Consider the following 27,915-nt stretch of genomic DNA (forward strand, 5'->3'; position numbering starts at 1 on the left):
TAAGGATAAATCCAATTTATTTAACATTCCTCAGACAGGATTACCAGGTCACCAAAATATTTGTTATTCCATCATTTCTTGAGCATCATCACATTTCTCTTTCATGATACTTGAATATATTTTGCACTGAAATAATACATTAATGTAACACTGTCTGAGCAGCTTTGTTAACAGACATGCCTTTCTTGCATTGAAAGTTGAGAGTAGATGTTTATGCGTATTTCAAGGTATGCAACCGATAAGTAATGTAAACCCACACGCAGGTAGACATTCCAAACATTGCCACACTAAGTGATTTCAGTCTATTGCACAAGTTTTAAAATATTTTTTTAAATTTACCATTGTATTGCATTTTTTTGCCCCATCACCAATCTGTCCAATAACTGGATTGGCAGACTTGCTTCCTAGACCCACCTCACCTGAGCCAGCGACCTTCAGTGAAAACTCATGGGCTAAAGGAGGGTGCTGTTTAACAAACAGCACCAAGATATTCTAAAAGTACAACGATTTACTACGCTGAGGGGAAAAAGGAATCGTTGTTTAAAATGGGGGTGAAAAAGGGAAGAGAAGTCAACAAAAGGATTACTAAGCAAATTCTTAACTTCTTGTTTTAATGTGTAGTGATTTGTTGCTTAGGTAATCTCGTAGACGTGCAGCTGCCAAATGGCTTAAAATTTGAGGGTTGCTATTGTTTTGCACTAGGTGATAAGTGGTGCCTCAGACATTAAAGGAAGTGCGAAGAATCGCTAACTAAGGGCAACTTCTTTCTAATCATCGCTTGCCATTCTATTTCATGGTCTCATTTGGTTTTTTTCCTATGCTCTTTACAAACCATTGAACTAACACTGCTATAAGTGAGACATAGAAACATCAGGACTGGAATAAAATCGATCCAACTTCAGTATTAAAACCAAATCCATTTCAATAAAACATCCCCACACAAATTTGCTTCCCACACCATCTCCAACCCCATTTCCGAGCCAAGATTAACTTTCAAAACTTCATAATTAGGCAGCGCATCAAGATAACGTTTTATCATCAATGTGCAGACAGAAAGGAACTGCAGATGCTGGTTGGAACTGAAGATAAGACACTAAAAGCTGGAGTAACTCAGCGGGTCAGGCAGCATCTCTGGAGAAATGGGAACAGGTGATGTTTTGGGTCGAGGCACTTCTTCTGACTGAAGAAGGACCTCGACCCGAAACGTCATCTATTCCTTCTCTCCAGAGATGCTGCCCGACCCGCTGATTTACTCTAGCTTTTTGTGTCTATCTTTTGCCATCAATGGCCTGGCCAATAAATCAAAGGCCGCAAAAATAAGTCCACAATAGCAATTTGGCAATCTGAGTGTTACGTGAAGATTTATGATTTTCTCAGAGTTTTCTGGGGGGAGGTATTGGTGCAGTGGAAAATAAAACTGGAATTAAAAACTGATCATCATTTCTTTGCCGTTAATTGCCTCTGAAAATGGTTCCCAGGAACAGCTTTCAACTAATGAATTTCACCAACTGATTTCCACTCAATGCTAGAACATGATTTTGCCTCAAACTTGCCTGCCTGTTTTCCACTCCATATGCTTGAAAGCTGAAAAATAATAATTCAAATTATGATCTAGACATTTCAGTGTAGTTAATATGACGGCCACTGAGAGATATCTTGACCACAATTGATTAGGCTGGAAGTGAAAGCAACTTGCCAGTTTCAAATGCTTAACACAGAAGCTTTGTGTAATGATAAATCTTCGGCAAACGTCAGAAAACTACAAAAAAATGTCTTCGTCATCTTCATCACTCAGCAAGTCTTCGTCAACCTCGATACCTTGGAAAAGCCTACAAGATAAACAAAACAGTTATATTCTTGGAACGCACGGTTCGTGACAATTAGCAGTGGTTCAGTAGATAGCATTCACTACTAAAGGCTCAAAGGTTGCGAAAGTCATACCACAGTGGTGTGATCAGCAGAAAACAAAGATTTCCACTCTGCCATGGTTCAAATGGAGACATCGCTGTTGGAAGTAGTGTCATTATAAAGAGACCTGTCATAAGTGACAGGAATAGAATTAGGCCATTTGACCCATCAAGTCTACTCCGCCATTCAATCATGGCTGATCTATCTATCCCTCCTAACCCCATTCTCCTGCCATCTCCCCATAACCTCTGACACCCGTACTAATCAAGAATCTATCTATCTCTGCCTTAAAAATATCCACTGACTTGGCCTCCACAACCTTCTGTGCCAAAGAATTCCACAGATTCACCACCATCTGACTAAAGAGGTTTCTCCTCATCTCCTTCTGAAAAGAACGTCCTTTAATTCTAAGGCAATGTCCTCAAGTCGTAGACTCTCCCACTGGTGGAAACATCCTCTCCACACCCACTGTATCCAAGCCTTTCACTATTCTGTATGTTTCAATGAGGTCCCCCCCTCATTTTTCTAAGCTCCAGCGAGTACAGGCCCAGTGCCGACAAATGCTCATCATAGGTGAACCTACTCATTCCTGGGATCATTCTTGTAAACCTCCTCTGGACCCTCTCCAGAGCCAGCACTTCCAGTGTTGGAAGATTGGCGGATGTGAAAGACTTTATTTTAAAGGGAAAGGGTTTCTTAAATGTGTGAGCGTAGAGACAGAGGGGTGTAAAATGAGGGTAGAAGCAATAGGTAGCAAGGTGAAAAGTAAAAGTGGCAGGCAGACAAATCCAGGGCAAAAATCAAAAAGGGCCACTTTTAAACATAATTGGATAAGGGGTAAGAGTGTTGTAAAAACAAGCCTGAAGGCTTTGTGTCTCAATGCAAGGAGCATTCGTAATAAGGTGGATGAGTTGAATGTGCAGATAGCTATTGATGACTATGATATAGTTGGGATCACGGAGACATGGCTCCAGGGTGACCAAGGCTGGGAGCTGAACATCCAGGGATATTCAATATTCAGGAGGGATAGACAGAAAGGAAAAGGAGGTGGGGTAGCGTTGCTGTTTAGAGAGGAGATTAACGCAATAGAAAGGAAGGACATTAGCTTTGAGGATGTGGAATCGGTATGGGTAGAGCTGCGAAACACTAAGGGGCAGAAGATGCTAGTGGGAGTTGTGTACAGGCCACCTAACAGTAGTAGTGAAGTTGGGGATGGTATCAAACAGGAAATTAGAAATGCATGCGACAAAAGGTAAAACAGTTATAATGGGTGACTTCAATCTACATATAGATTTGGTGAATCAAATTGGCAAAGGTGCTGAGGAAGAGGATTTCTTGGAATGTGTGTGGGATAATTTTCTAAACCAACATGTAGAAGAACCAACGCGAGAGCAGGCTATACTAGACTGGGTATTGAGTAATGAGGAAGGGTTAGTTAGCAGTCTTGTTGTGCGTGGCCACTTGGGCAAGAGTGACCATAATATGGTTGAGTTCTTCATTAGGATGGAGAGTGGCATTGTTAATTCAGAAACAAGGGTTCTGAACTTAAAGAAAGGTAACTTTGAAGGTATGAGACGTGAATTGGCCAAGATAGACTAGCAATTGATTCTTAAAGGGTTGACGGTGGATATGCAATGGAAGGCATTTAAAGACTGCATGGATGAGCTACTACAATTGTTCATCCCAGTTTGGCAAAAGAATAAATCAGGGAAGGTAGTGCATTCGTGGATAACAAAGAAAATCAGGGATAGTATCAAAACAAAAGATGAAGCATACACATTAGCCAGAAAAAGCAGCCTACCAGAGAACTGGGAGAAATTCAGAGTCCAGCAGAGGAGGACAAAGGGCTTAATTAGGAAAGGGAAAATAGATTATGAAAGAAAACTGGCAGGGAACATAAAAACTGACTGCAAAAGTTTTTATAGATATGTGAAGAGAAAAAGGTTAGTTAAAACAAATGTAGGTCCCTTGCAGTCAGACACAGGCGAATTGATCATGGGGAACAAGGACATGGCAGACCAATTGAAAAACTACTTTGGTTCTGTCTTTACAAAGGAAGACATAAATAATCTGCTGGAAATAGCAGGGGACCGGGGGTCAAATGAGATGGAGGAACTAAGTGAAATCCAGGTTAGCCGGGAAGTGGTGTTAGGTAAATTGAATGGATTAAAGGCAGATAAATCCCCAGGGCCAGATAGGCTGCATCCCAGAGTACTTAAGGAAGTAGCCCCAGAAATAGTGGATGCATTAGTGATAATTTCTGGAGTAGTTCCTGAGGATTGGAGGGTAGCTAATGTAACCCCACTTTTTAAAAAGGGAGGGAGAGAGAAAACAGGGAATTACAGACCAGTTAGTCTAACATCGGTAGTGGGGAAACTGCTAGAATCAGTTATTAAAGATGGGATAGCAGCACATTTGGAAAGTGGTGAAATCATTGGACAAAGTCAGCATGGATTTATGAAAGGTAAATCATGTCTGACGAATCTTATAGAATTTTTCGAGGATGTAACTAGTAGAGTGGATAAGGGAGAACCAGTGGATGTGTTCTATCTGGACTTTCAGAAGGCTTTCGACAAGGTCCCACATAAGAGATTAGTATACAAACTTAAAGCACACGGTATTGGGGGTTCAGTATTGATGTGGATAGAGAACTGGCTGGCAGACAGGAAGCAAAGAGTGGGAGTAAACGGGTCCTTTTCAGAATGGCAGGCAGTGACTAGTGGGGTACCGCAAGGCTCAGTGCTGGGACCCCAGCTATTTACGATATATATTAATGATTTGGACGAGGGAATTGAATGCAACATCTCCAAGTATGCGGATGACATGAAGCTGGGAGGCAGTGTTAGCTGTGAGGAGGATGCTAGGAGGCTGCACGGTGACTTGGATAGGCTGGGTGAGTGGGCAAATGCATGGCAGATGCAGTATAATGTGGATAAATGTGAGGTTATCCACTTTGGTGGCAAAAACAGGAAAGTAGACTATTATCTGAATGGTGGCCGATTAGGAAAAGGGGAGATGCAACAAGACCTGGGTGTCATGGTACACCAGTCATTAAAAGTAGGCATGCAGGTGCAGCAGGCAGTGAAGAAAGCAAATGGTATGTTAGCATTCATAGCAAAAGGATTTGAGTACAGGAGCAGGGAGGTTTTACTGCAGTTGTACAGGGTCTTGGTGAGACCACACCTGGAGTATTGCGTACAGTTTTGGTCTCCGAATCTGAGGAAAGACATTCTTGCCATAGAGGGAGTACAGAGAAGGTTCACCAGACTGATTCCTGGGATGTCAGGACTTTCATATGAAGAAAGACTGGATAGGCTCGGCTTATACTCGCTAGAATTTAGAAGATTGAGGGGGGGAATCTTATAGAAACTTACAAAATTCTTAAGGGGTTGGGACAGGCTAGATGCAGGAAGATTGTTCCCGATGTTGGGGAAGTCCAGAACAAGGGGGCACAGTTTAAGGATAAGGGGGAAATCTTTTAGGACCGAGATGAGAAAAACATTTTTCACACAGTGAGTGGTGAATCTCTGGAATTCTCTGCCACAGAAGGTAGTTGAGGCCACAGCTCATTGGCTATATTTAAGAGGGAATTGGATGTGGCCCTTGTGGCTAAAGGGATCAGGGGGTATGGAGAGAAGGCAGGTACAGGATACCGAGTTGGATGATCAGCCATGATCATATTGATGGCGGTGCAGGCTCGAAGGGCCGAATGGCATACTGCACCTATTTTCCATGTTTCTATGTTTCTATTTTGAAAAGATGGGGCGTGTTCTACTTATCCTACAGTAAACACTACTAAAACTGGTTATAAACACAAAAAGCTGGAGTAACTCAGCAGGTCAGGCAGCATCTCTGGAGAAATGGAATAGGTGATGTTTTGGGTCAAGAACTCTAAAATTCTTCTAAAACCGGTTACCTGGTGATGATTACATCGCTGTTTGGGAGAGCTTTCTCTATGCAAACTGGCTGCTGCATTTATTAATTTACTCCAGTTATTACTCTTAAAGTGTGGTGGCATTGTGGCACAGCTGGTAGAGTTGCTGCCTCACAGCACTAGCGACCCAGGCTCGATCCTTATCTCAGGTGCTGACTGTATGGAGTTCGCATATTCTCCCTGTGACTGCTTGGGTTTGCTCCAGCTTTCTCCCAATTTCACAAAGACATGCAGATTTTTAGGTGAATTGGCTTCTAAATTGCCGCTAATGTACAGGGAGCCGTTGTGAAAGTGGGCTGACATAGGACTTGTGTGAACGCGTGTTTGATGGTCGGTGCGGATTGTGTGAGGCAAAGGCCTGAATCCATGCAATATCTTTCTACCCATCCATCAAAAGTACTGCAGTAGCTGTCTGAAGAAGGGCCTTGACCCGAAACGTCACCTATTCCTTCGCTCCATAGATGCTGCCTAACCCGCTGAGTTTCTCCAGCATTTTTGTTGACCTTTCATTAGCTGTAGTGCACTTTCAGACCCCTAAGTTATAAAGGATGGTACTTGGGGTTTTAAATTACATCTTTAACCACATTCCAATTCCAGATCACCATGCGTTCTCACATCTTATCCTCCTGAATTCTTTCTTGTCCCTCTACCTTTGTTCCTTACATCACTGCCAAAGCAAATACTATCTCTTTCTCAAAATATCCCATTTTGTTTCTAGTATTATACAATATATTACAACTCTCATAAGGAATAAGGGTGATAAAAAACATCTAATAATAATAATAATAATAATATCTTTTATTGTCATTGCACATCAGTGCAACGAGATTTAGTATGCAGCTTCCAACCGATGTAAAAGAAAAGTAAAATAAATAAATAAGCTGTGTGACGTGACCATCCGAGGGAGACAGCCCAGGGGGGATGGGGGGCACTCAGCAGGGCCGGTTCAGAGCCGCTGTAGCTCTGGGAATAAAGCTATTTCTGAGTCTGGAGGTTCGGGCGTAGAAGGCCTTGTAACGTCTGCCGGAGGGAAGTAGTTCGAACAGTCCGTTACAAGGGTGTGAGGAGTCTTTATGGATGCTGACGGCCTTCCTGAGGCAAATGCAGGGCACTATTTTTCTGATGTGTAAAAAGACTGTTGACATATTAATACAATAAAAGATTGTTCAAATATTAATATAATAATTGTATTATACAGACTATCCTTGATCAGATGTTGCTGGCTTTATCTTATTCTCTTATCATGTATCTATACACTGCAAATGGCTCGATTGTAATCATGTGTTGTCTTTCCGCTGACTGGATAGCACGCAACAAAAGCTTTTCACTGTACCTCGGTATACGTGACAATAATAAACTAAACTAATAATCATATTTCTTGCATGCTTGCACATCTTCAGAAGACTTATAGGACCTGCTGTATTTTGTGTTCAATAAAGATCTGTATTTACTGTATTTTGTGTTCAATAAAGATCTCTGCCTTCTAAACAAATCAGCCACTAACTAACACCGCAAGCTTCTAGAATTGACAATGAAAGTCGCATTATTAAAACGGAAGGAAACTTACCCATTGAAACACGGTGAGTTGGAATCACTGAAATGTCCATATGGATCCAGTCTTGGTAGTGGACAAATGCAAAGCCAACAGAAGTAGTGTTTACAGCCCGTGCAAGTCATCTTATTGCATCCATTCATCTTCTGGAAAGACATACGAGTCACAAGTGTTTTATTGTCATACGTTCTGAAATGGAGCACTTAACTTATTTTTAATTATTTTTAAGTAGCAGCACAACAAAATACGTCAACATAGTAATCGGTGGACAGCATTATGAACCACAAAAATAACTTTAATATACAAAAAAGAAAAATATATAGTGCAAGGACAAAAACAACCTGCCTTCCTCATATCCGAGGAAGGATGTGCTGGCCCTGTAGAGGGTCCAGTTTACAAGAATGATCCCAGGAATGTATGGGTTAACTTATGATGAGTGTTTGACAGCACTGGGCCTGTACTCGCTGGAATTTACAAGAATGAAGGGGGAACCTCATTGAAACGTGCTGAATAATGAAAGGCTTGGGTAGATAGGGTGGATGTGGAGAGGATGATTCCCCTAGTGGGAGAATCTAGAACTAGAGGTCAAAGCCTCAAGATTAAAGGACCTTCCTTTAGGAAGGAGATGAGAAGGAATTTCTTTAGTCAGAGGGTGGTGAATCTGTGGAATTCTTTGCCACAGAAGGTGTGGAGGCCAAGTCAACAGATATTTTTAAAGCAGAGATAGATTGATTCTTGATTAGTGCGGGTGTCTGGGTTTATGGGGAGAAGGCAGAAGAATGAGGTTTGAAGGGACAGATAGATCTGCCATGATTGAATGGTGGAGCAGACGATGTGCCGAATAGCCTAATTCTGCCGATTGTTGTAGGGGGGGAGAAAGCTAGGTTCAAGTTCAAGTTCGCATTTATTGTCACTTAACCAATTAGTGTACAGTGAAATTTGAGTTACCATACTAAATGAAAGAAACACAATACACACATAAAATAAAATGTAACATACATCCACCACAGTGGAATCCACATTCCTCACTTTGATGGAAGGCAATAAAGTTCAGCCATCTTCCTCCTTTGTTCACCCGTGGTCGGGGGCTTTGAACCCTCCGCAGTTCACCGCTACAGACGGTCCGATGTTCAGACCCTCGCGCCGGGATGAACGAAACTCCGATGTCGGGATGGATCGGAACACTCCGCGGCATGGAGCTCCCGAGTGGGCCACTTCTTACCGGAGACAGCGGGCTTTACGGTGTTAAAGTCCACAGGCCCCGCGGTCGGAGCACTTCTTCTGGCGTTCCTCGGCAAGGATCGCAGCTCCGCGATGTTAAAGTCTGCTTCACGCCTGCGGCTAGAAGCTCCTTATAGGCCAGCCTCCAGGAAGGGCCGTACCAATCCAGTTGTTAGGCCGTGGGGGGCACGGAGATGAGACACTGAGACACTGTCTTTCTCAGTAAGTGACTGAAAATAAGTTTCCCCCTATTCCCCCCCCCCCCCCTCCTCCCCCCACGTAACCTAACCTAGAAACATTGAAACACACATTTAAAACATACTTAAAATAATAAAAACAGAGAAGGGACTTGACAGACTGCTGGCGAGGCAGCCATTGCTGGCGCCACCTGGTGTAATGGAAGGCAATAACATTGGGGGCACAACAAAGCCTGGCAAGTGATAGGTGGACAGAGGTGAGGGCAGGTTACCAAGTAGACCTTGATGGGCCAAATGGCCCAATTCGGCTCCTATTAATTATGACCTTATGAACCCCCTGGTGCAATCAAGGCAGTTCGTAGTTTAGTTGTCGTTCGTGGTTTTCAATAGCCTGATGGTTGTTTGGAAGAAGCTGTTCCTGAACAGTAGTTTTCAAGCTCATGTACCTTCATCCCGATGGCAGGAGTGAAATGAGTGCGTGGCCAAGTGTGGGTTTTTGATGACGCTGGCATCATCAAATAATATATTATAGACAATAGGTGCAGAAGCAGGCCATTCGGCCCTTTGAGCCAGCACCGCCATTCAACGTGATCATGGCTGATCATCCACAATCAGTACCCCGTTCCTGCTTTCTCCTCATATCCCCTGACTGCTATCTTTAAGAGCCCTATCAAGCTCTCTTGAAAGTATCCAGAGAACCGGCCTCCACCGCCTTCTGAGGCAGAGAATTCCACAGACTCAATAGTATCTGTGTGAAAAAGTGTTTCCTCATCTCCGTTCTGAATGGCTTACTCCTTATTCTTAAACTGTGGCCCCTGGTTCTGGACTCACCCAACACCGGGAACATGTTTCCTGCCTCTAGAGTGTCCAAACCTTTAGTAATCTTATATGTTTCATAGCAAAAGGATTTGAGGCAGAGAATTCCACAGACTCACAACTCTCAGTGTGAAAAAGTGTTTCCTCATCTCCGTTCTAAATGGCTTATCCCTTATTCTTAAACTGTGCCCTTGGTTCTGGACTCTCCCAACATCGGGAACATGTTTCCTGCTTCTAGTGTGTCCAAACCCTTAATACTCTTACATGTTTCAATAAGATCCCCTCTCATCTTTCTAAATTCCAGAGTGTACAAGCCCAGCTGCTCCATTCTCTCAGCATACGAGTCCCACCATCCCGGGAATTAACCTTGTGAACCTACGCTGCACTCCCTCAATAGCAAGAATGTCCTTCCTCAAATTTGGAGACCAAAACTGCAGACAATGCTCCAGGTGTGGTCTCACTAGCCCAGTACAACTGCAGGATTGAAGTATCTGTTATATCATTTGACAATATAATAAAGAAACGAAAAATGGTCATTAAATAAAAACCTAATACAATGCAAAATAAAACAAAGCCCGAGTCCCTAGTGCGGTAAAACACTTTACTACAGCAACCCAATGCAAAAGGGACCAAAAAAAATCAAAATTTGGTAATGGTAAGTTCTTGACAGCGATTTGAATTGTAAGCAAACATTTTATAGATGGCATGACACCTTTAAGAACAGCACAGTGGTGCAGTGGTAGATTGCCGCCTTGCAGTGCCAGAGTCCCGAGTTCGATCCTGATCACGGGTGCTGTCTGTACGGAGTTTGTACGTTCTCCTTGTGACCATATGAGTTTTCTCCAAGTACTCCGGTTTCCTCCCACATCCTAAAGACGAGCAGGTTTGTAAGTTAATTGGCCCCAGTATGTTCGGAGTGAATGCGAAAAATAACATAGAACTGGTGTGAACGGGTGATCAATGGTCGGCACGGACTCAATGAGCCGAAGGGCCTGTTTCCATCCTGTATCTCCAAACTAAAGAATAACTGTGTCTCTAGGAACATTCTGAAAATATATTCCAGCCAATGACCAAAAATTGGTCAGCTGTAATGAAGTTTTGTTTTAAAAAACCTTTGGAAATGTTGCTTTCAATTTATTTCAACTTTTATCCATTTTAAATAGAGAATCTGCAGATACTGTTAATCCAGAATTAAAACAGAAAATTCTGGAAATATTAATCGTCAGGCAGCTTCTATAGAGGTCGTCACAAGCTGTTGTTTTCACATTGCTCATCCTTGATCAAAAAAATCTTGAAGGTAAATTTTTAAATATGTAACCGTCTATTAATTCAAACCAATGAAATGGAAAATTATGAAACTATTGAGTTTTAATTTGTTTAGTTTTTAGAGATACAGTGTAGAAATAGGTCCTTCGGCCCACTAAGTCCACGGCGACCAACAATCACCCATACACGAGTTCTATCCTATACTCTAGGGACAATTTACAGAAGCCAATTAACCTACAAACCCGCACGTCTTTGGGATGTGGGAGGAAACCGGAGAAAATCCGTTCACAGGGAGAATGTACCAACTCTGACAGACAGCACCCGTAGTCAGGATCGAACCGGGGTCTCTTGCACTGTAAGGCAGCGAGCAGCTCTGTCGCTGCGCCACCGTACCACTCTGTTCCCAACTGGAGATATGTCACAATGACAAAAAAAAATGCAAAATCTATTTACAAACCAATTCTTCAAAAGTTGGAGGTGCTTTTAAGATCCTGAAAGATTCTTTTAAAATTCAACAAAGAGAAGTTCATAAAATGACGTAGTCCAGTAACGTAACTGTGTTGCAAGAAAATCCAGTAAGTGTATGTGGGCTGATCAACTGACCTGTATGTTTGTGCCACAGCGTGGACATGGCTTTGAGTTCTTCTCCAGCCAATCCTGGCTGCACAATTCCTCCACTGCTTTTTCAATCACTCGCCGACCATAAGTCTTTTCTAAAAGTTTTTTCCCAGATTCATCCGATGCCAAGTACTCGTCCCGCAACTCAGAAAGTTTCTCTGGAAAGAAAACGGCAAATAAAGACTCAGCAATATGGAGCTCATAAATTAAATTTCTATTCCCACATACCTCGATAAATGTGAATAACTGTATGAATAATTATTTATTGCCCCTGAGATTGGATGGAGATGGTAGAAACCCCCCACTCCCCCCAAGCAGGTGGGACTAACATAGATGGGACATGTTGGTCGCCATGGAAACATTTGGCCGAACAGCCTGTTTCTATGCTTTATGACTATTTAATAATCCTATTCTTTATGAAATTAATTTTCCTGTTACTCATTCTTACGTTGCAGTTGCAAGGAACAAAATATTACAACTTCTGTTGATTTCTTTCTTGCTCAAAATTACCAAAACACTAGAGAGCAAATTAGAGTCATACGGTGTGGAAACAGGCCCTTTGGCCCAACTTGCTCACGCCGGCCAACATGCCCCATTTACACTAGTCCTACTTGCCTGTGTTTGGCCTATATTCCACTAAACCTATCCTATCCACGTACCTGACCAAATGTTTTTTTAAGAACGCCGTGACAGTATCTGCGTAATTTCTGATGAACTATAAATTGTGCAGTGATGAAAGCATGTTATTCTGAAACTCCCTTTCCCCTTCTCCTGTCCCCTTCCATCTAGCTTCACTTCCTCTGGCTTCATATTTTGCAACTCTTCTCTCCTTGTCTCGCAGCCTTTTCTGTTCATCCTATATCTGGCATCTGTCCACACATCTGCCAATCAAAACCTGTATCCACCTATCACTCGCTAGCCTATGTCCAGCCCCCATCTCAATCATAAACCCAAACGTTGCCCATCCACCCTCTCCAGAGATTCTGTCTGACCCACTGAGTTAATCTTTTTTTGTAAACTAGTATCTGCAGTTCCTTGTGTCAGGATGTATTACTAGCCCATTGTTTGCCGTTTGCAATTCAGTTTTTCAACATAGTTTTAATATAGGTTACACAACAGTGAACCAGACAGTCTGTGATAAATTTATTTAATTGTAGCGCCACCAAGCTATTGTTCTTAAAAGAAATCCAAGAATATTTACTAATGCTAGTTAAAAACAAAAATTCTTTAAATATGTGCCCCATTGAGCAGCTTCTAGAAAATAGTGATTACTTAATATTACGTAATAGTGAATGGGCAGTAACATGTAGAAGGGGACAGGGAAAATCCCTTTCCCCCTTAGTTTAAAAACTAAATAGTTTAAAATAGTTTTTCTTTCTTTTTCTATGGATGTACGGAAACTTCATTATTTCTTCTATGTAAAGCACTTTGGTTTCAACGTGAGTTGATTTAAACGTGCTATATAAATAAAATGTACTTACTTACTTACTAAAAACTAGTTTGAAACAGTTCACTAATTCTTCAAAACTTTTTATATTTGGTATCTGTCTGCATATTTTAATTTAACAAGGTCGGAACTGATTTCATCCCAGCTGTTATTAGGCAACTGAATCATCCTACCACAACCAGAGAGCAGTGCTGAACTACTATCTACCTCTTTGATGACCCTCAGACTATTCTTGATCGGACTTTGCTGGCTTTATCTTGCACTAAGCGTTATTCCCTTAACACGTATCGATGCACTGTGAATGGGTCGATTGCAATCACGTATTGTCTTTCAACTGACTGGTTAGCACACAACAAAAGCTTTTCACTGTACCTCTGTACGCGTGGCAATAAACTAAACTAAGATGTTACATGCAATATAACGATTTTTAAAAAAAGGCCGAGTGGAAGCATGATCTTACCTGACTTTAATTTACAGGGGGAAATTCCATGGTAGGCCATTTCACACAGTGCACAAAACGCGTAACGACATCCTGGGCACACGCCCATAGTGCTGCCAGGCTCAAGCAACACCACTGACCTGCAAACGCTACGAGGGCAATAAGCCACATCTGACATGAGGTCTAATGTGGACTGAAGGAGCAAGCGATCGTACCGTGCAAACATCTCCTCCTCGACTAGCTCTTTGACCTGCAAAGATGCGGCATTTGTAAAACTCAAATTTAAGACCTCACAAGTTGCTCCTTCACGTTTTTGGATCTTTTTCATAAACATGGATTATAGAATGCAACATAAAGGCGGTACTGTAGCGCAAGGGAGGCACGCACAGTAGCGCAGCGGGTAGAGCTGCTGCCTCCCTGCGCCAGGGACCCGGGCTCAATCCGATCTCAGTCGTTTTCGGTGTGAAGTTTGTATGTTCTCCCCGTGACCACATCGGTTTCCTGTGGGTGCTCCGGTTTCCTCACACATCCTGAAGACATGTGGACATGTAGGCTTGCAGATATATTTATCTCTATAAATTGTCCCTAGCATGTAGGGAGTGGATGTAAAATTGGATAACATAGAACTAATACATACAAGTGATCAATGGTCGGTGTGGACTTGTTGGGCTTAAAGTCACGTTTACATGCTTTGATCCTTCAATCATTCAATACTATTTTTTTTTTTAAACAGGAAAAACCGAGTTGGTCGAACAATAATTTTGAAGTGAGGATCAGAGCTTTATATTTAAGGTTGATTAGTTTCATTAGGATCGGAAAAAACAAAAAACAGACACATTTATCTGCCACCTTTCACTGTATTCCAAAACACTTTACAGACAATTAACAACTTTTGAAATGTGTGCCACAGGGTACTTTAGGAAAAGTGTCTGAAGAAGGGTTTCGACCCGAAGCCTCGCCTATTTCCTTCGCTCCATAGATGCTGCCTCACCCGCTGAGTTTCTCCAGCATTTTTGTCTACCTTAGCAAAAGAGAAGCAGGTTTGTGCAATCTTTGACTGTGGCATGATAATGACCAGTTGATGTGTTTCAGTGATGTGGATGAGGACCAATATTGGTCTGAATATTGCAGATACCTACATGTTCTTCAAAATTGTTCTTTGTGACCTTTTGTGTCCACTTAAGTCAGCAGACTGGACCTTATTTTAGATCCGCAAGTCACATCCAAAGATACACAAGTCACACCCACAAAATAGCACTACTGACCACCCAGCACAGCAGTGTCAAACTAGAATACAGAACCTTCAGACTTGCAGCTGAGACGGTTACTAATTAAGCCACATGTGTCACTTTATGTCGCTGTTAAGATACAGGGATGAGAGGGAGGTTAAGGTGGAGTGGAAGACAGGATAAATTGCAGAATAAGTGATCACTGGTGGCTGCAGACTCTATGGGCCGAAAGGTCTGTTTATGCTCTGCATTTCTCAAGTCTAAAAAATTGGAAGTGCAAGGTAAAAAAGATTACGGCAATAAAGAAAAGATGTTTATTGGAGGTGCAAATGAAAATAAAGTTATTTCCATCTGAAAAACTGTTAAGAACATCATTCTGAGGGCAGAAGGCTATAAGCACTTTCATAGAGAGATGAAATTGTGTTTCTAAAACTATTGCGAGCTTTGCCGAACCATATGTTGTTAAGAGATTACAGTGCAAAATCAATAGAGAATTAAAGTGGCAGACAATAGAGATTCAAGGCCATGCCTGCAGAAAGAACAAAGCTATTATCTGTGTTGGCTTCCCAATGTATGGACCATCCTACGAGCAAAGAGCATGTGATATTACATTGAAAAGAGCTTGGAAAATTGCTGTTTCGCTTGGAAAGTGTTTAATGCCCTGGTTGGTGGGGAAATTGTCAAACAGCAATTGGTGTACTCAAAAAAAGCAATTGGTGTTGTATTGTCGTTGCTGTGTTGTGGAGTGGGTGGACGGGGGACGGGGGGGGGGGGGGGGGACAGTGGGGGAAGGGGGGGGCGAACATGGTCAAGAGCTGTAGCAAGGCATTGAAGAACTGACTGATTGAAAGACGCAGCATTGGAACAGCCCCTTCGGCCCACCGATCCACCCTGACCATTGATCGCCCATTCACACCAGTTCTATGTAATCCCACTTTCTCATCCACTCCCTACAAACTCGGGGCAGTTTACAGAGGCCAATTAACCTGCAAGCCCTTCAGAATACTTTGATTCTTAATTCACCACCAGTGTGACCAAATTTTGTATCATCAGCAAACCGATTAATCATTTCTCAAATATCTTTAATCATGCCTCCCACATTTAAAATCTCATTAATCATTGTCACTGTATGTCATGTTGTCACTTGCGGGCGGAGCATCAAGGCAAATTCCTTGTATGTGAATACTTGGCCAATAAACATATTCATTCATTCATTCCGCATCCAAGTCTAACATACTAGGACACAGTCATAAAGAATTCCATTGTTGAATAATGGCAAAGCTTGTTTGGTGGTTCGAGCAAGACAAATATTAACCTGTGGTGATTTCAACCTGTAAATGCTGAGGTGCACAGCACTGGAAAGTTAAAATGTATTGAAGTACACCTTCGAGAGAAAAAGGTAAAAATCATGAATAGAAAAATGCAAAATAAATTTTAAATAAAAAGCTGATATGGTTCTTGCTTAACATTGGAAGCATCATAGTACAGGTGGAAGATTCTGAGATCTTGGGGCTAAAACCAATAAAATACATTCAGGGTATCACCAGCCGATTAAGAGAAGCACCAGAATAATAATATCACAAAGGATTATAACTGGGAAATAGTTTTCAATGATAATGGACAAGGGGGAAATGAGTAAGTCAGGCAAGGCCACAGAGCTGATCGACAAGTCGATATTCTTATTGCATTGAAGAGTGTTTTGAAAGAGAATTGCACAAATTATTACTCCCTCATCTGAAGTGAGAGGTTAGATAACAGAGTGAGAGAAGGTTTAAATTGATATGGTAGACAGTCATGAAAAGGAGAAAGTGATTAATAAGGGCAAGACATTTAAAAAATGTGAATACCATAAGAAGAAAAATGAACAGCAGTGCGTCTGAGCCATGTGTGTATTGATGCAAGAACTGATAATACAATATGGGCGGCACAGTGGCACAGCAGCAGAGTTGCTGCCTTACAACACCAGAGACCCGGGTTCGATCCTGACGATGGGTGCTGTTTGTGAGTTTGCACATGACCACGTGGGTTTTCTACGGGTGCTCTGGTTTTCTCCCACATTTCAAAGACGTGTAGGTTTGTAGGTTAATTGGCTTCTGTTAATTGTCCCCAGAGTGTAGGAAAGAACTAGTGCAAGGGTGATCAATGGTCAGCACGGACTCCGCGGACTGAAGGGATTGTTCCCACGTTGCATCTCTGAAACTAAAACCATAATACAACAACAAGAAAAGCTACTGGATTTTTTTCTGGAAACTAAAATTGAAAATTCTGAGGTCTTTGATTACCATCCTGTGAGCACCGGCAGATGTAAAATTCTCCACTCTTCAGTAGAGCACCAAACTGTTGCTCTCTAAATCTAAAGACAGAATTTGTACCAATCAACTGCAAATGTTAGACACAAAAGGCTGGAGCAAACCAGTGGATCAGGCATCATCTCCGGAGAAAAGGAATAGGTTTTGTTACCGATCAAGACCCTGAAATATCACTTATCCTCTTTCCAGAGATGTTGCCTGACCTGTTGAGTTACTCCAGCTTTTTGTGTGTGTCTTCGGTTTAAAACAGCATCTACAGTTCCTCTCTACACAACTACAAATGTTACATATATACTTGGATAATAACAGCGGAGGTGTTCTAGGAAAAGCCCGACGTACTATAGGATGATGGACTATGCCCGAGATAGATATATACAAGCATTATGAATTTCATAGTGCGTTGAATGTGTAGGAAGGAACTGCAGATGCTGATTTACACCAAAGGTAGACACAAAATGCTGGAGTAACTCAGCGCGACAGGCAGCATCTCTGGAGAGCAGGAATAGGTGATGTTTCGGGTCGGGACCCTTCTTCAGACTGAGAGAAGGAGCTGCAGGTGCTGGTTAAACTTATTTATTAATTGTTTTTTAGGTCACACTGCTAGTGAAAGACCTCGTAGTGAAGAGTGCCAGTGTTTGTACGAGCAGTGAGGTGGCGAGGATGGAGAAGATAATTCTCGATAAGCTGCAGTGGGATATCTACGCGGCAACAACAGTAGACATCTTGAACAGAGTAAGCATTCGACAGTCAGAGGAGAGGGAAACTAAAGGTATGAAGGGATTGACAACCAGACCAATTCAATTCTACTGTTGTTATTATCCAAAATAAATGAATAATTTATTTTTTCAAAAATAAATTCAAATATTGCTAAAAATGAAATTAGGATAATAATCAGACGATCTTACTTGTGCTGGTGTAGCAATGGAAGCGCACTCTGACTCCGGACAGTTAAGGCACTGAACATTTCCATCTCGGATCTGAATCTCAAAATATTCCTTCATACAGGCTCGACAGTACACGTGTTTACACTCCTTAAAGTAAGTGCAGTCAGTCCCCAGCTTCTCAGAAAAGCATACACCACAAGTGAACGCCTTGCCATTGAAAGTTTGCTGTTGCTGCTTCTGATCAAAATCCAAGATCTCACGCAAGATGCTACCCCACGAGGCCACATCCCGGATAGCTCTCGGGTCAAGGGGACACTCGGCATTATCCGGCAATCCAAGCTCTTTCTTCTTACCCTTCGAGAAAATGCATTCAGATGTTCCTTTAACGTCTCTTCGGATTTCCAATGGAGACTCAATGCACAGAAAGGAGAGGGTCTCTTCTTTTAAGAATTGCATCCATGAAAATAGCACCACACAATTGCCACCGTCTTTCCAAATTTTATCCAGGGAAGTACAAAGTGCAGAGAGCTGTTGGGAGACAAGTTGGGAGATGTTAGTAAATGGCACGTGGAATAAGGTACAGAGCTATCAGAAATACAATGAGCACAGCATGGTTTGTACCAAGCACGTGCCGTCTGGGTAGGCAAGGTAGGCAGTGCCTACCCTGACTAAAATTATAAAATGGTAATTATTATAAAATATATATAAAATGGTCATAAATAGTAAAGGCACGGGAGAATTATGCTTCCCTAAGAGATCGATCTAAAGGCACGTGCCTTTCATCCGCAGTACATTTTAAACGCGGAAGTATGTGCTACTCACGTGCTTCAAGCCATCAATGGCAACTGTCCATAAAGGCAGCTGAAATTCTGCCTTTACACCGCGGACTGCGGGCATGTGCTGCGCTGCGCACCTGCCTACCGCGCATGCGCAGGTTTCTTGGCGCATTTTTCAAAGATGTATAGTGATTACCTGAAGAGTTTCCCCGACGCAAACTTACGATGAAAAGATCAAAATAATTAAAAATGGCAGACCAACGCCGGAACTTAAAGAACTTCAACAGCGCAGAGGAACAAAAATAATTAGAACATTTAAAACAGCTTGGTACAACAGGAAACAAAGAGAGAAGAATGGATTTTGTGTACAAATTATATGGTAAGTAATTTTTTTTTAAGTTATATGTTTTTAAATACTTTATTAAGAGATAGGACCTATTGAAGACAAATTACTTGATAAAAGTCGAGAGAACAATCCGCGTATGCGCGGTTTTCAAGATTTTTAAAAGCCACTGCCTACCCTGACTAATTACTCACGGCACGTGCCTGGTTTGTACCTACAGCCATCCCAAAAAGGAACAGGGAGAATCAATGTGCATTAAGAAATTCCTCACAATTTGTTACGGCCTGAGCTATAGTGAGACGTTGAGCAGGCTAGGACTTTATTCCTTGGAGCACAGGAGGATGAGGGGTGATCTTGTAGAGGTGTATAACATCTGGAAAGGAATAGATAGGGTAAAAGTATTTTTCCCAGAGTGGGGGGGGGGGGGGGGGGGGGGGGGGGGGGGGAGATTTAATAGAAATCCGAGCAGGTACTTTTTTCCCCCACATGCACACACAAAGGGTGGCAGGTGTATGGAACAAGCTGCCAGAGGAGGTAGCTGTGGAAAGTACTATCACAAAGTTTAAAAATGATTTGCACAGATATGTGGATAGGAGAGGTTTAGGGGGATATCGGCCAAACACAGGCAGGTGGGACTAGTGTAGATGGGGCATGTTGGCCGGCGTGGGCAAGGTGGGCCGAAGGACCCGTTTCAACACTGCATGACTTTAGTTTGTGATAAGCAAGCCTCTCTAAGGGTTTCTCTAAGAGTCGCAGAATATGCAACACCTGTCGTTATACCTCCTCCCTCGACTCTGTCCAGGAGCCCAAACAGCCCTTTCAGGTTAGGCAGAGGTTCACTTGCACCGCCTCCAACCTCATCTATTGTATCCATTGTTCAAGATGTGAACTTTTATACATCGGCAGGACCAAACACAGACTTCGCTCAGCTTGCTTGAACCAACCTGATCTCCCGGTTGCGGGACATTTTAAATCTCCCTCCCATTCCTACACAGACCTTTCTGTCCTCATTCTCCTCCATTGTCAGAGTGAGGCTAAACGCAAATTGGAGGAACGGCATCTCATATTTTCGTTGGGCAGATTACAGCCCAGTGAGGGGTGGAAGGGTGCAACCTTCACGTGGTCTGCCTGGTTTCGACTAATGCAATCAACTCGACGTGCACAAACAGAAGATCAAGTAAAACAAGTTGTCCTACAACTTTAGGCTGTGCACGCCACACGAAAGAAGAACAGCCCAGTGGTATGAATATTGATTTCTCTCACTTCAGGTAGCCCCAGCATTCTCTCTCTCTCTATCCCTCCCCCACCCAAGACACATTAGCTTCTCATTCTCACTGTACAAACGGCCTGTTTCATTTATTGTCGTTACTTTTTTACATATCTTTCATTCATTGTTCTTTATCTCTCCACATCACCGTCTATATCTCTCGTTTCTCTTATCCCTAACCAGTCTGAAGAAGGGTCTCGACCCGATACATCACCCATTCCTTCTCTCCAGAGATGCTGCCTGTCCCGCTGAGTTACACCAGCTTTGTGTCTATCCTCTCTCTAAGGGCTCTGCAGATTACCTCGAAACTACAACACAAAACAGTTGTTTGCCTTAGTAACATATGCCAAAGTCTACCCTGATGATTATTATCTCCCGTCCATAATGCTCCCACATAATGTTGAAATATAATATTACAGGAAATAAGAACGAGTCACAAACCTGGGCTCGGAAAAGCCACTTGCAGCTCAAGGTATACTTGGGAGGAGAACACGATGGATAATCCGGTGGAAGATCAAAGTTCAGCACAAGAGGGGGCAGAAAGGAAACTATATATTCAATCAGATCCTCCTTATTCTGCTTTTCATCGCCTTGCACCAAGAGAAGAACGTTAGTGGTTAACATTTTGTTGTAATTTTAGTAATCAATCTTATAAGAGCACCAGAAATCATAGGAGTCAATCATTCAGTCCTTCATGCCTACTCCACCATTCAATTAGTGTTTGGTTCTCACGATACAGCATGGAAACAAGCCCTTCGGCCCACCAGGTCTGCGCTGACCATCGATCACTTGTTCACAATAAGTCTATGTTATCCCAGTATCTCATCCACTCCCTACACACTAGGAGCAGTTTACAAAGGCAGATTAACGTACAAAACCGCACGTCTTTGGAATGTGGGAGGAAACCAGAGTAGGAGGACGAAACCCATGGGGTCACAGGGAGAACATGCAAATTCCATACTGCCATCAGTATCAAAGTCAGGATGAAATGCGGGTCTCTGGCACTGTGAGACAGCACCATAGTGCCGTCCTAACAGCTGCACCATAGTGCCGTCCTTTCTTAGATTGTGGCAATCTTCTACCTCAGCACCAATTTCCTACACTGTCCCTATATCCCTTGATTCCTTCAATATCTAAAATTCTATTGATCCGTTGCAAATATATTGGGCAATGATGCCTCGACTGCCGCCTTGCACAGTGAATCTCAAAGATTCATCACTATTTTGGCGATGAAACTTCTGATTTTATCGCGAGGGGATTTATCGCAGTCGCTGCCTCAAAAAAGCTGGCAGTATCATCAAAGACCCACACCATCCTGGCCACACACTCATCTCCCTGCTACCTTCAGGTAGAAGGAGCCTGAAGACTGCAACAACCAGGTTCAGTAATAACTACTTCCCCACAGCCATCAGACTATAAAACCTGGCTCGGACAAAACTCTGATTATTAATAACCCATTATCTGTTATTTGCACTTTATCAGTTTATTTACTCATGTGTGTATATATTTATATTATTGTATATGGACACACTTATCTGTTTTGTAGTAAATGCCTACTATGTTCTGTGTGCTGAAGCAAAGCAAGAATTGCATTGTCCTATACAGGGACACATGACAAATAAACTCACTTGAACTTGAACTTGATCTGAATGGCTGTTTCTTAGACGCGGTAACCAGGAGAAACATCATCCCTGTGAAGTTCTGAAATATTTTATCAATGTGCTCACTTCTCGCTCTTCTGAACTCAAGGGAGCAAGGAAAGGACCCACCTGCTTAATCTTTCCTCAAACAACAAACATGCAGGAGTAATGCTGTAGAGGGTGGTCCTGACTCCTCATCTACCTCATTGGAGACCACTAAACTATCTTTAAACAAGATTTTATTGGACTTCACTGTTATACCTTGCATTAAATGTTGCACCATTTATACCTTTATCTGTGCATTGTGGACAATCTGTGGATTGTCACCTTGTCGTGGTGGAGAAGCTTGTGTGGTCCTGAGATCCTGAAAGCGATGCCGTCTGGAGCTATGCTCCTGGTAGGGCCAGCCATGGCGGTAGGGTCGAGGGGGAGGTCTCTGACAAAGAGCAATCCAACCAAGACCCCAACAGTGGAACAGGCGGAGGACGGTGGCTGACTTTAGGGAAGGCGGATGAAGGCTGCAGCAGAAAAGGGTCTCCGGTCGTCTTGGACTCCATGCCACTGGATCCCGACCCAGATCTGTCAAGGACCATGGGTTGGCTGTCAGTGCACCAGTCTCCCCAAGTTAAACAAAGTCACGCACAGGCGTCCTCCATATAGGGAATAACACCCTGGAGACACCCATGGTCAGCCATGACTGAAGGGGGCCTAAGAAGCGGACAGCTTATTGTATTCATGCATCATCTTTTCTTTGACTGGATAGCATGCAAACAAACACTTTTAATTGTGCCTCTGCACGCCATGACAATAATAAACTAAACCAAAACTAAATTTGCTGCACTTCCTACCTGGGCTTCATATTGATTTTTTAAAACAATAATCTGCGCTTCAACTTACCGTAAACAAATATTTTGAAGCTTGATGGTAATTCCAAACAGACGTTTATTTCTCCGCCCTGCGAGGACTCTGCGCGCTTAAATTCATCCTCGTCGTAAATACTGGCAAGGGCCAGCAGCTCATCTTCTTGCTCTTCACTATCCCTGGAGGACATCTAAATTCTGGGAAAGTAGACGGGGGGTCTTAAAAGAAAGTGCTTACACCAAGTCGTGAGTTGCAAGCACCCATCTTAAATCAATTTTTCAACCCATTCTCACTAATTTCAAACGGAATTTTTAGTCTAAAGAATAAACATATTTGGGTGAGTGAGTTAACAGGAAACTCCCTGGGAGCACACTACACTTGTGTGAGAAATGACGGATGTGAAAACCACTTTCAATAAAATGACATCACAATGATAAAAATTGTTACTGCCCACCCCCTCGAAAAAACTACGAAGGATCAATATTTTTTTTAATAATTCAATCTTGAAAAGCTATGGCTTGCTTTGTCATCATTAATGCTATATTAGCAAAGTAAAGCACTATGGTAGACATGCGTTATTATCTTTGTATGTTGAACTTTGATTGAATTGATCGAATGAAAGATACAAGATGGAGACAGGCTCTTTGGACCACCGAAGGTAGACACAAAATGCTGGAGTAACTCAGCGGGTCAGGCAGCATCTCTGGAGAGAAGGAATGGGTGCCGTTTCGGGTCGTGACTCTTCTTCACACTGGTTAGGGATAAGGGAAACACTCCTACACTCTTCGGCCCACCGAGTCCACGCCGACCATCGATCACTTGTTCACACTAGTTCTATGTTATCCCACTTTCTCATCCACTCCCTACACACAAGGAGCAATTTGCAGAGGGACAGTTGGCCTACCTATTTGGATGTGGGAGGAAACGGGAGCAAGAGAATAATAAAGTAATAAAGTTACAGCAAGGCTTCCTGCTCTTCATCTGCATCCAACAACTACAATGGGAAGATTTCAGACAGAGCAGCAAATATAAGCATGAACTGATATTTTTATATCTGGGGCGGATTCCTCCCAAGCCCACTGACACTTAGCCAAATCCCTCAATATCTTAAATAATAAACAAGATTTAAATGAACACACATTTCTTATTCCGATAAAGTGGAATAACGATCCACTCTGCAGTTTATTCTCCAGAGAAGCAGGAAAAGAGTTTAAAGCTCATAAAGCTAGTTGTAACACATTGTGGGTAAATCAGAATTGCATTTAATCCACTTTTTGGGGGATCAAATGCACATATATCGAACATTGTTCCCTGTGCCAGTTATAAAGTTTGACCACATTCTCACTGAACCAATCACCTCCACATATTAATCTATTAAATGTCCTACCCCAGTCATTCCTTCTTCTCCATGCTCCCATCCAGCAGAAGGTACAGAAGCTTGAATGTGCGCACCACCAGACTCGGGAACAGCTTCTTCCCCTGTTATCAGGCCTGCCAACAGCCCTTCAATAAGCTAGGGTACTATCCAATCCACCACTACCCCATTGTGGACATTGCACTTACCATATTATGTACTCTGTATCTTCTCCTTTGCTCTACCTATTGTACTTGAGTTTGACTCGATTGTATTTATGTATAGTTATATCTGATAAGCTAGCAAGCAAAACAAATGATTTGATCATTTGGATCAATATTAATGATTTGGATGAGGGCATTATGGGCTTTGTGGCCAAGTTTGTGGATGATACGAATAGGAGAATAGATGGAGGTACACAAAAATCCTGGAGAAACTCAGCGGGTGCAGCAGCATCTATGGAGCGAAGGAAATAGGCAACGTTTCGGGCCGAAACCCTTCGGGACAGGTAGTGTAGAGAAAGCAGCGACTCTGCAGAAGGACTTGGACAGTTTGGGAGAGTGAGAGATGCTATATAGTGTAGCAAAGTGTAGAGTCATGCATTTTGGTAGTAGGAATAAAGGCATAGACTATTTTCTAAATGGGGAGGGAATCCAGAAATGGGACTTGGGAGTGTTGGTGCAGGATTCCCAAAAAGTTAATTTGCAAGTCGAATCAATTGTAAGGAAGGCAAACGCAAGGTTAACATTTATTCCAAGAGGGCTAGAATACAAAAATAGCGATGTCATGCTGAGGCTCTATAAAGGCACTGGTCAGGCCACATTTGGAGTATTGTGAGCAATTTTGGGTCCCATGTCTGAGACAGGATGTGCTGGCTCTGGAGAGGGTCCAGACGAGGTTTACAAGAATGATTCCAGGAATGAGTGGGTTAACATATGACGAGCGTTTGAGGGCATTGGGCCTGCACTCACTAGAGTTTAGAAGAATGGGGGGACCTCATTGAAACTTACCAAATAGTGAAAACATTAGATGTGAAAAACATGTTTCCACTGGTGGGAAAGTCTAGGACGAGAGGTGTTAGCCTCAGAATTAAAGGATGTCCCTTTAGGAAGGAGATGAGGAGTTTATTTAGTCAGAGGGTGGTGAATCTGTGGAATTCTTTGCCACAGACGGCTGTGGAGGTCGTCAATTTTAAGGCAGAGAGATAGTTCTTGATTAGTACGGGTGTCAAGGGAAATGGGGTTAGGAGGGAGAGATAGACCAGCCATGATTGAATGGCGGAGTGGACTTGATGGGCCAAATGGCCTAATTCTGCTCCTGTCACTTATGACCACTTATAAAGCTTCTCACTGTACCTTGGTACATAGAAACATAGAAACATAGAAATTAGGTGCAGGAGTAGGCCATTCGGCCCTTCGAGCCTGCACCGCCATTCAATATGATCATGGCTGATCATCCAACTCAGTATCCCGTACCTGCCTTCTCTCCATACCCCCTGATCCCCTTAGCCACAAGGGCCACATCTAACTCCCTCTTAAATATAGCCAATGAACTGGCCTCAACTACCCTCTGTGGCAGAGAGTTTCAAAGATTCACCACTCTCTGCGTGAAAAAAGTTCTTCTCATCTCGGTTTTAAAGGATTTCCCCTTTATCCTTAAGCTGTGACCCCTTGTCCTGGACTTTCCTAACATCGGGAACAATCTTCCTGCATCTAGCCTGTCCAACCCCTTAAGAATTTTGTAAGTTTCTATAAGATCCCCTCTCAATCTTCTAACGTACACGTGATAATAATACACAAAAAACAATTTCAATCAAGTTTGTACTTATAGTTATCCTTATAGTTCTCCAATGCCAGTCAAAATCTATTATAGATAAGAAAGATGAGAAATGATTTTCACTATGAGTTATGTCTAAGTATATTGGCCAGTACAACAACATTTACATTGGTGCCAGATTGTCGGACTGTAATGCTGCAAATGTCAAAAGTATTAACGGTGGCTTTACAATGAAAATTAAATTGTGGATATCGTCGCCAGGTTTGTGCAGCATCTCAAAAAGGTTAAACATTTTTAGTAAAAAAAAAAACCCAAAGATTTTGTGATAGATGCCTTGAATCCAAACAATTTAAAGAAAACTATAATTTAATGCTTCTAAAACAAATTTTAAACTGATTTTGATTAATAGGCTTTCATAACTTGATAAACTTGATTGAATGGTTCAACAAGAATTACATGCAAGTGCGTACATAGCTAATTAGCATCCAAAAGTGTTTGCAGATGTTGCTTTCATTGCTGCATGATGAAATAAGAATGCAATCCAATAACCCAAGGGAGCTCTGAGCATATACACGCCTGGTTATGATCACAATCCTGTTTTATTGCTATTGAAACAAGCAGTCTAATTACTCAAACTGAAGAATAACACATATCTGACAAGAAATTAATCAGTTGGCCTAGTTTGCACATACATGGCACATGTAATATTCATTGGTATATGGTCACACTGATCAGTTCTGTATTTATTTATGTCTGCTATATTCTGTTGTGCTGAAGCAAAGCAAGAATTCCATTGTCCTATGTGGGACAAATGACAATAAGCTCTCTTGAATCTTGAATCTTAATAAGTTGTCGTACGTGTAGGAAGGAACTACAGATGCTGGTTCAAACCGAAGATAGACACAAAAAGCTTGAGTAACTCAGCATCACTGGAGAGAAGGAATGGGTGACGTTTCAGGTCGAGACCCTTCTTAGACACCTGAAGTGTCTCGACTCAAAACGTCACCCATTCCTCTCCAGAGCTGTTGCCTGTCCCGCTGAGTTACTCCAGCTTTTTGTGTCTATAGTCAGTTGTCCTATTTGAACATACATAACACATGCATCAGTACATTAATCAGTAGTCCTGGTTTGCACATACAAGACACACCTTCGCACTCGCCATAAGAACGAGAGAGACAGATTTTGGATTAACTTACTCTGGGGGCAAGGACTAAGCTTTATACAGCTTGTCCTTCCTTTCCAAGTATAATGTCCCAGGCCGTCCTACAAGAACCTCAAGTTTATTGTCATGTGTCCCTGCATAGGACAATGAAATTCTTGCTTTGCTTCAACACACAGAACATAGTAGGTATTGACTACAAAACAGATAAGTGTGTCCATATACCACGATATAAATACATACACATGCAAAGGCCAAAGGATAACCTTGGCACACACACACACCACCGCCTAACTCAGGCACTTCTCCCACTTGGACAAGGTTTGGAGGGACGCGGGGCCAAACGCGGGCATATTGGACAAGGCTGGATGAGTTGGCATGGGCGAGCTGGGCCGAAGGGCCCCCCTTTCCCTGGCGTATACGACTAGCTCTAAATGTTTCCGTGTTGTGCACTCAACGGTGGCGCGCCCGTTGCATTATTACCGGTGAATCCGCTGTCGAAGTGTTCTTCTGTCTCTCACGGTCACCCACCAGTTCCAAAGCAACTCCTCCAGTGCCAGTGCCGCCGCCGCCCACACTGACTCCTGGCCGCCGCCGCCGCCGCCGCACAACCACCACCTCAGCGCCGAGTGGCGAGTGCGGCCGGGCGGGAACGGAGGCGCGATGACGAAGTTCGCCGAGCGAGCGGCGCGATGACGCAGTTCGCCGAAGCTGACGTCAAGCCGAAGTAGGCCGAGCGAGCGAGAGGCGCGATGACGCAGTTCGCCGAAGCTGACGTCAAGCCGAAGTAGGCCGAGCGGGAAGGGAGGCGCGATGACGAAGTTCGCCGAAGCTGACGTCAAGCCGAAGTCGGCCGAGCGGGCGAGAGGCGCGATGACGAAGTTCGCCGAAGCTGACGTCAAGCCGAAGTAGGCCGAGC

At 42.8% G+C, this 27,915-nt stretch overlaps 1 protein-coding gene across 5 annotated transcripts; it reads right to left on the minus strand.

Moving 5' to 3' along the window:
- Positions 1-27,659, minus strand: rnf14 (ring finger protein 14). Of its 5 annotated transcripts, none has more exons than XM_055643312.1 (8): positions 27,528-27,645; positions 22,744-22,904; positions 20,648-20,796; positions 17,842-18,348; positions 13,420-13,648; positions 11,498-11,670; positions 7,410-7,540; positions 1-1,829 (listed from the first exon to the last, which is right to left on the minus strand). In XM_055643312.1, the coding sequence occupies exons 2-8, from the start codon at positions 22,895-22,897 to the stop codon at positions 1,760-1,762; spliced, it is 1,413 nt and encodes a 470-aa protein (XP_055499287.1). In that variant the 5' UTR covers positions 22,898-22,904; positions 27,528-27,645; the 3' UTR covers positions 1-1,759. The 5 variants fall into 5 exon arrangements, with proteins under 5 accessions (XP_055499287.1, XP_055499286.1, XP_055499290.1 ...); XM_055643311.1 differs by having other exon boundaries at positions 27,480-27,641; XM_055643315.1 differs by lacking the exons at positions 20,648-20,796; positions 22,744-22,904 and having other exon boundaries at positions 27,480-27,659.
- Between the last annotated feature and the right edge of the window lie 256 nt (positions 27,660-27,915).

Source organism: Leucoraja erinacea, chromosome 11 (assembly GCF_028641065.1).
Source record: "Leucoraja erinacea ecotype New England chromosome 11, Leri_hhj_1, whole genome shotgun sequence".
Classification (NCBI taxonomy): Eukaryota; Metazoa; Chordata; class Chondrichthyes; order Rajiformes; family Rajidae; genus Leucoraja; species Leucoraja erinaceus.